The sequence below is a fragment of the Opisthocomus hoazin genome, chromosome 21 (genome assembly GCF_030867145.1).
Source record: "Opisthocomus hoazin isolate bOpiHoa1 chromosome 21, bOpiHoa1.hap1, whole genome shotgun sequence".
Taxonomy (NCBI): Eukaryota; Metazoa; Chordata; class Aves; order Opisthocomiformes; family Opisthocomidae; genus Opisthocomus; species Opisthocomus hoazin.
Genome location: NC_134434.1, coordinates 9,848,992 through 9,858,151, shown reverse-complemented (window position 1 = coordinate 9,858,151; position 9,160 = coordinate 9,848,992). Strand labels below are relative to the sequence as shown.

At 43.7% G+C, this 9,160-nt stretch overlaps 1 protein-coding gene across 4 annotated transcripts; it reads left to right on the top strand.

Moving 5' to 3' along the window:
* The first annotated feature begins 31 nt into the window (after positions 1–31).
* Positions 32–7,293, top strand: C21H17orf75 (chromosome 21 C17orf75 homolog). 4 transcript variants are annotated; one of them, XM_075441294.1, is made up of 11 exons: positions 32–282; positions 436–852; positions 1,116–1,196; positions 1,841–1,966; positions 2,394–2,534; positions 2,731–2,788; positions 3,467–3,586; positions 4,221–4,285; positions 4,407–4,543; positions 5,106–5,209; positions 5,806–7,293. In XM_075441294.1, exons 2-11 carry the CDS (start codon positions 728–730, stop codon positions 6,013–6,015), a joined length of 1,167 nt encoding a protein of 388 aa, XP_075297409.1. In that variant the 5' UTR covers positions 32–282; positions 436–727; the 3' UTR covers positions 6,016–7,293. The 4 variants fall into 4 exon arrangements, with proteins under 4 accessions (XP_075297409.1, XP_075297408.1, XP_075297410.1 ...); XM_075441293.1 differs by having other exon boundaries at positions 32–852; XM_075441295.1 differs by lacking the exon at positions 1,116–1,196 and having other exon boundaries at positions 32–852.
* Positions 7,294–9,160: the final 1,867 nt, after the last annotated feature.

The window sequence follows — 9,160 nt, the reverse complement described above, 5'->3', positions numbered from 1 at the left end:
CCCTTTGTGCTGTCCCGTCGTGCCTCGCGGTGCCGCCCGCCCGCCATTTTGTTTCGGGCGGCGGAGGGGTGGCGGTGAGCGCGCGGGTTTCTTGTCCCCGTGTTTAACGTCCAGGAGAAACTGGTTTTTCCCTGCGAAATCCGACCGGGCGCGAAGTCGGTGTCTGTTACGCAGGCCGCTCTGCGCAGTGGTTTGGCGGTGGTTACCCAGCTCTTGACAGGGAGGCGCCGAGGCGGAGGGAGCCCGGCCCCCCCAGAACGCCCTAAAGCTGAGCGAAGCGGGGTGAGCCCTCGCCCTCCCCCGGCGCCTCCCGTCCGTGTTAGCCCCGGCCGATCCGCAGGCGGGTGCCGAGGGCTGCTGCCCGGGCCGCAGGGCTTGCCTGCCGGAGCTGCCCGGTGGGCAGCGGGCTGAGCTGACAAGCGCGCCCCTTTGCAGGAGGAGAGGCGTTTGGGAAGCGGAGCCAGCTCCTCAAGAACAGGGGCCGTGCGGCTGACGCCGCCGGGCGGTTTGAGCGGGTCCCGCCGTGAAACGCGTGCGCAGCCGCTGAGGGACTGCGGGACCCGCTGCAGCCCCACTGCGGGCGCGGACCGAGCCCCGCAGCCGCCCCCGCCAGGCACGGCCCTTCCCGGCTGCGCGGCCGGCCCGCGGGCGTGGGCACACCCAGGCGGCCGAGCGGGGGCCGGGAAGACGCCGCAGCCGGTGCGCCCTGCCCTGCCTCCGGGCCGGGATGCTGCCGGGGCTGCTGGACGGCGATGAGCGGGAGCTGGAGAGCAGCGAGGAGGGGGGCGAGGAGCGGCGGCCGGAGCGGCACGGCAGCACCTACCACAGCCTCTACGGCTACCGGAGCTGCAGGTGAGGGGGCCGCTCGCCGGGGCCCGGGAGGGGCTGCGCGCCGGGGCCGCCCCGCGGGGAGGCTTTTCCAGGCCTGGGCAGTTCCCAGCTGCTTCAACTCGCTTTATTCCCCTCCCCCCGCGAGAGATATTTTTCCTTCTGCAATGCCCCGATTCCCTGCTCCTTCAGACCCCCCCGCCCATACGTTTCCCCGCTGCAGTCCGTTTTCCCCGCTCTCCGTGCCGAGGCTGTAAAATCGATGGTAAGAGTGGCTTGGTTTTCAGCCCCCGGCAGCAGGGCGTAGACGGCGGGGATGGCAGCCCCAGCAGCGCGCCGGCCGAGACGCCTTCCAGCCAGGACTTCAGGTAGAGCCAGTCTGCAGAGGAGCGCGATCGCCTGGAACACCCCGTGCTGAAGTCTTTGCCGTATTGCGGTTAGGTGAATAGCAAGCAAGGCCCTTCACAGCAGGCACCTCTGTGAAAGCACACTGAAGTCCCCTGGGTGCTTTTTCTGGAATACCTATGGAGTGGACACAACTACAGAGCTCACATAATGTATTAAACGTAAACTATCATCTTCGAGTTTGAGCTCAGTTTTCTTTGCTGCTAACACTTGATATTTCTGTATTGACTTAGGTCTTCACATAGATGATAGACAATTAAAATTTATTAAACCATTTTAAATTAACATGTCATCTTTCCACAAGCTCTGTAATGGAGTTGTTGCTCTGTATTACAGCTAGGGAGACGTAGGAACAAAGAGGGATAGTGACTTGTTCATAGCTGCTGAGGAGTTCTGCATCAGCTGACACCACAACTCAGACTTCTGGTCTAGTGGACAGACCACTGAATGCATTTCTGATGGGCCAGAAGTCACAGAGCGAGTTGGCTGTAGGCTGGAGAGAGATCGCAGTGGTCCCTCTTCTAGAACCAGGTGGTTCTGCACTTGTTCAGGGAAATGTAACAGTAACATTTGCTTTTTGCTAACAATTTCGTCTTGTTTTTCAAAGCCTCTCCTTGCTGGACACTAACTTACCAGCTGAAGCAGAGACTGAATTGCGCAGTTTTATCGCTAAGCGTCTTACTAAAGGAGCTCTGTTTGAAGGAATGGGGAATGTAGCATCAATGGGGCTGAGGTAAATTTTAAAAAGTATTTGTGAATGAGAAACTGTAAGAACCGTTGGCAGCATTGCACATCTTGCCATCTGCTGCTGCACTTAGGTTGAATCCTGATTCCATGTTCTCAGTCTGTTGTTGCTGTTAATAACAGCTTTATGCAATGGCACTTTCCTCTTGTTCTAGGTAGCTTTGAGAAAAATACTGCAGTAAATAATATACTCTTTGAATACTTAAAAAATACTATATGTGGTTATGACTATTTCCTTTTAAACTACTCTGATCGCACCACAGAGGAAGAAAGAGAAGGTCGAAGAGGTCTATGTATGATCATAGGAGGCACCAGTGCTAGCGGGTGAAAATTTTTTACAGAAATCATGTATGTCTGCCTTTTGAACTTACTTATTGCAATGTGTCTGTAGCAATAATTCTTCTTTTCCTGCATAGCATACCAGAACATAAAGTTGGTTGTTATTACTGTCGTTTCCAAAAAGAAAATCTTCTAGAAATGGCAACACTGGAATCAGACATCAGTGCTCCAGAATACGTGGTTTGTTTCTTAGGTGGCTCGGAGAAAGGTCTGGAACTATATCCTTACCTTTAACTTTATCTGTGTGGAGAGGGAGATGATGTAAAAAATATGTTCTTGTTTTGTCTGTTTCCTACTTGAAATCAGCCTGTTTGTGCACACCTTCCAGTAACTGAAAATGTCAGTAACAGCCATATACTGAAAGGGAAAAATGCAGGTCTTAACTGACGCGTCTTATTTTCCTTAAGAAGATACTTTCAGACTTGAGCTGGATAAATACATTCAAAGTCTGAAGATAAACCTTGATTTGGAGGTAAGGCCTAACTTTTTTTGTGGTGCAAATTACTATTTGTGCAAATTAGCTACTAATACCATCCTATGGATTTAGTCTATAGAGAAAAAACAGGTGCTTTAAGTACCAGTATGAAACACTGAGAGATACTTGATTCACTGTAGTGACAGTGAATGTCTGAAGTTCTATCAACCACACAAATCAAAAGGGGAAAAAAAAGGGAGGGGGGGGCAGCGCCAACTTTTTTGTGCCAGTCGTAAGTCTCTTAAAGGTTACTTGCAGTTAGATTCAGAGAGATGAATGACTAATAAAAGGTAATGGTCTACAGGAAAGTTATCAGTGTTCACCTGGATTCTTATCACCTCTGAATGCTAAGGAAGGATTTTTAGTGGTTTTCTTGACACAATTTTTCTAATGGAAACTATACATTTTAAGTTTCTTTCTCATCCTGTCTGCTCTTGCATGGTCTTTGCTCACTATATACCATAATATTACAGTTCTGTTTCTTAGAAAATGAAGCCCTTCATTGCTGATAAAGTGTGGCTTTAAATGTCATACTCATTATTGTAGTTTGCTGTGGTTTGAGATTAAGAAGGCTTTGACATCCAAATATCTTAGGTTGAATAGATTATTAGTCGGCTTCTATTTGTGTAGAAATCTAATTTGTAGTTAAAGTTCTAATGTTTCAACTTGTTACAGCAAAAAAGCTTGGAGACCTCTGTTAACCCCTACTTGAGAAGCTGGTTTGAGAATGCCATATGCCCTATTCAGAGAGTAGTCCAGCTCTTCCAGGAGAAACTCGCCTTTTTGTTACATGCTGTAAGTGTATTTCAAACTAGATAGCTAGAAAAGGTTCAGAAGGAATCTTCGTGACTCCCATATGGTGTAAATGTTTCTTGCATTTGCTTTCCCAGCCAGGAGTAAATGAGGAACAACATTTTTCTTCTTTTTTTTTTTTTTTAAATTCAGGGCAAGTACTTTTTCCCTGCTTTATTGCCAAGGAAGCACGTAGCAATTTCTACGAATTTTTATAGTGAACTCATTTTAAATTACATACTAGCATCCAAGTTGAAATTCGAATGAGAAAATTAGAAACAGCATGAGAAAGTTGTTCCTGCTATAATTCCTCTGAACCAAAAGGGATGTCGTATTGCATATGTGCCTCATGTAATTCACTGGAAACAGAAAACAAGTTAATGCTCATTCTGGTCCCTGAGTTTGAGCAGGCTTTGGAAGGAGTAGCTGACAGAGTGTAATTGCTGTATTTCTTCTGAATGCAAAACGAGCCACGATGACTACAATATGGAGTATTCCCTTAGCTTCTCCTCTTTCTCTGAAAAGAACAATTTTTAAAGTACCACAGTATGTATTGCTAGTAACCACAATATAGCAACGGAAGTTGCATATCAAAGTTGCATCTAGCTTTTTTCTTTTTTTTTTTTTTTTGTTTAAGGCATTGAGTTATACTCCTGTGGAAGTAAAAAACGCAGATGAAAGAACAGAAAAAGACATCAGCAGGTAAAGATCCTTTGAGACAAAGGAGCCTGTGAGTAACTTGCCTGTTGTGGTCGACACCCTCTGTTCTTGCTGTTCAGGAACTGTAATGAAGCAAGCAGTTCACAAGAGCTTTTTGTGTCAGGTTTCTGGCAGCTGCCAGCCTCCAAGGCCTTGTTCAGGAAGGAACAATGACCTCCTTGTGCATTGCCATGACTGAGGAGCAGCACAAGTCAATGATTGTAGACTGCAGTGGACCTCAGCCTCAGTTGCATAATGCAGGTGAGATTACAGCTGTGAATACTTCTTCCTGTTACTCACTTGTATCCATCAGCTGCTGAGAGTTGTGGACCTTAGAGGTAGTTGATACTCAGTAGCTCATAGGTTCATGCCCAGAAGGTCTGGATTCTGGCTGGAAACTGTAACATCTGTTCCCTATGAGGTGGCAGAGTAGTTTCTTTTACCCGGTACACTGGAACTCTGGTTTGAAAATGGATGCTAATAAAATCCACAGTGCATTTAGTTTGCAGACTGTGAAACTATGATTTGTACACTTCAGGGAAACTGCAAAAGTGGGGTTTTTTTTTTCCCCCCGTTGTATTTTTGACAAATGTTGCGAAAAGGGATTCAACACTCAGAACATAATTTTGTGTAATCACTGTAGCTGTGTTTGCTTTTTTTTCCCACATGTATTGTTTTTCTTAAGACTTATTTCCTGGCCCAGCTATACTGTCGTTGGTGGTTATGTGAGAGTGATTAAACCAGGTGAATGCAGCTGTATATATTTATGTTGAGCTCATTTACTTTTTCTCATTTCTTCTTTGTGTTCCTGAACGTGTGACAGGAAGCAACAGATTCTGTGAGGACTGGATGCACGCTTTTGTGAATGGTGCTGAAGGTGGAAATCCATTCCTCTTCCGGCAAATTTTGGAAAACTTTAAATTGAAGGTACCTGTTCATGTTTGTTAAAGACTTGGAGAAGACATCAGGGCTATTGAGGGAGCAAATACTTTTTGCAGCAGAGAAAAGTTTTAGATTACTTACGATGTCTGTGAATCGTTCAGTGATTAGCTCTGAAGTCTGAGGACTGGCTTACCGTTGTTGACAAGACCAGAATGTAAAGTAGTGTGAAAACTTCTTCAGTGAGTACACCAAAGGCATTTTCTCATATTTAAAATAAAACCCACTTCCCCCCCCCCCTTTAAAATGCTGTTACTTGAGCTGTGCACACACAGTATCGTGTAATTGGGTAACGTGGATTCAGTAGTTAACACTCCTTAGGTGATCTGTCATGACAGAAGAGAACTCTTGATAGAAGTTTGGGCATTACCAAGTTGTGGTGTCCACACATTTTTGCATTGTTACAAGAACAGTGGTAACATGCATCAAAGACAGTACTCAATTCTTACTCTTGAGTAGTAATACGAAATTCCTATTGGAAATGCTTTTGCTTCTCCTGCTATTCTTCCTTCACTTTTCCACACGATAGTGTGTTTTCTTTCCATGTAGAAGGATAAGAAAATGCTCTGTTACTCTTTTCCCAGGCTATACAAGACATTAACAACCTGAAGAGGTTTATCCGCCAGGCTGAAATGAACCACTACGCCTTGTTCAAGTGTTACATGTTTCTAAAGAACTGTGGCAGTGGAGACATCCTGCTGAAGATTGTTAAAGTTGAACATGCAGAAATGCCAGAAGCCAGAAACGTAGTGACTGTCCTTGAGGAATTCATGAGAGAAACATCAGTGGCTTAAAATTATCTTAATTATTCTATACTCATTTGAGAGTATTGTATAAATAATTATTTTCTTCTGTGCAGCGTAGTTTCACTATTGCAGGATTTTAAATCTATATTTAAAAGTACCACCGAAGTCAAACTTAAGTTGCAGTTTCACCTGCCTTTTCTCTTTTATAGATAAAGCAATATGAGCCTTTTTTAATGTGTCAGTATCAGGTGATACAAACTCCTGTGTAGTTTTGAGTGCTTACCAGATTCTCCAAGTGGCTTGCTCCTCTTCTGAGGAAATCATGACATTTGTTTTTTAGTCATTGCACAAAAAAACCCTGACCCAAATCCCTTACCTGGCAAGCATTTCAGTGTTTTAAATATTTTAAGTCTTTTTAAAATTATCATGTCTAATCATTAAGATCTGGTTACTTTTGTTTTACTATATAAAGAAGCATAAACATCTGGATAAATCATGGTAAATGAATTAATCAGATTTGTTTATATAAGAGAACATAGTTAACAAATCTCCAGCTAGTTTCCACATTCTACCTTCAAACTGGCAGTTTACTCTCTTGTTACTAGTTAAACAGCTTGTTAATTGGTGCAAAAGAGAACTGCCTTCGGACTGATTAGAGTTTTAGGCATCAGTTTGTGTGTGCTTGCATGTGCGCACACATACACTGGGCAGACGCATTGAATTCCCGGGCTGTTTGATGAATCCTGTTTGTCATTAGTTTGCGTTGTGATCAAGACCTTCTTTGCATGTTCTCAGTAGCCATTTTGCATAACTGTAAATAATCATATGTTTTTCAACTGTGGAGAATTAAACCTGAAAATTTTACCGGTTAAATACTAACTTTAATAGAAACTTCTTCAGAAATTAAAGGAAAAAAGTTCCCAAGTTAATTATTCAGACTTCAAAACATTTCATTGTATTTCAGCAATGAATTCTTACCCACATCACAGGGCATTTAGGTAGCAGAATACTTGAAGAAAATCTTTGGCTAGAGCTGGAATCAAAACTCACGAGGCCTCTGAGGAGCCGTGTAAACAAGGACTATTTCTGCAAACCTGATATAAACAACACTTCCTGTGGCTTTCCTTTGCAGCAGAGGGGGATTGAACGCCTGATGTCAGGCATTTGAACAACTCTCCCTGAAACTAATGTCCTACTAATGCTGTTAAGTTTGACTTTGTTCTGCCAGTGCTGTGTAGTGTGATGATAACAGCTGAATGCCTTCCTGTGTCACCACTGTGTTGAACCTGTAATAAGGTTTACAGTAAAATACATTCAAATCCTTCATAGTGTGCCTACATTAAATTACAAATGAGCGTTGTCTGTGATGTCTCCTGTTAAAACCCCTTTATTCACACAGCACAGAGGAGCTGTCTGCAAGTGCCATATTGACAGCCGAGGTGACATGTAACGTATGGGCAGGTCAGAGGAGAAAATAAAAGTAGTTTGGAAGAAAACAAATCTCTTATTCTCTTATTTGCAGGAGCTCTGAGAGGTGACCCTGTTTTCCTTCAGAATATGTTATTCACGAGTGAGTAAAGCAGCGCCACTCAATAAAGCATGTCATTTTCTGTTGCTCTTGTACATTTTTAAATATGTTGGAGCACTGATCGTTTAGTATTTTGCCTGATGAGGCAGGGCAGAGCTCAGAGCTACAAGGAAAAAAAGACGTTGGATGTGTAGAACAGGTAGCTGTGATCTGGTGGGAGCGTAAGAAATCGTTGCACTTGTCCTGCTCCTTGTGCCTGCAGCCAGGTGGAGAGTCGGGACCAAGTTACAAAGAGCAGTTCAGTCCCAGGCGCAGCAATGCTGGTGGTGGTGATAAATTTTTCCTGAAGCACAACCACAATTGCTTTGCTCAGTCTTCATCCCTGGAAGTTTTCAAGAACACACTGGCTGAAGTGCTGAAGAACCTGCATCACCTCTTAGCTGACCCTGCTTTCAGCAGGAGGTTGGACTCTGAGGTCCCATATAATGCGGTTACCCTGTTAGCCTGCGACCTGTACTACACTCATTTAAATAAGATTTTTGGTTTGTTTGCTAGGTAAATTATCACAAATGAATCTTCAAAATCCAGATATTTTTAATCTTAACTGCAAAACTTCACTTCGCCCTGTTGGGGCCTCTCCTCTCCAAGCTAATGCATCATTCAGCATCGCTCCCCCTGAATCTGTTACCTGTGGACAGCTTCAGTCACAGCTTTTTCTGTTGCAAGTTCCTTTTCCTGGATTTTCCCAGCGCTGAAGGAGACTGGCATTATGAAAAACACAACCTCCTGCTTTCTGCAGCCTTTGTTGTAACAACATCTCTGCTTCTGCCAGCGTTGAGGTGACTTTGCCATTCAGTTACCCAACTATTAAAGATGCTCACAAGCACACATGCACACACATTGAAATACACCCTGGTAGTTCATTAATTTGCAGGTTTTACTGGCATCTCTTGTTATAAATTCTATTTTAAAAAACCAAAACTAAAGGAAATTATACAAAGGCATAATAAATAATGCAGAAGCATCTGGTTTAGCTGCATGAATGCCTGGAGAGTATTACACACAACTTCCTCCAGCAATCAGCTATTCAAAGCTCAGGAGGAAACACACAAAAGGTCAGAAGATGCTGAGATGTGCACTCAATTTGCAAACCTGAAAGATTTTTACTGTAGGGTCTGATTTTAAACTCTTTGGGGGAGAGAGAACTCACCAAAACAAACAAATGTACCAACAAATTCCCCAAAACACAGAAACCCAAAACCAACCAAACACAAAATCCTATGTTAAAAGTGCAAGTTTAGATTCCACTGCTACAGACCTCTTGCAGTTTGAAAGATCAGGGTCTGCTTTGGTTTTTGGTGCTTCCCCCCTCTTTACCCCTGGGAGAAATAGCATATAAACCAATTAGTATTTCTCTTTCCAACACTTATGAGTAATGCTTACTACACAGAACGTGATTGGAGCTATAGGAATAAAATGATAATGAATTTTACGAGTTTGTGTGATCAAGGCTGAGGATCAAGACTGCCAGCTTTTGGCTCCTTCTCTGCGACAGATATGCTGGAATTGACAATATTTCTGTCCTTCAGTTTGTTTGCCTTTCTAAAATTATTTTAGCCAGCAAGAAAAAGGCATGGTGCTAGCAGACAGTAACAGTTCCTCTAT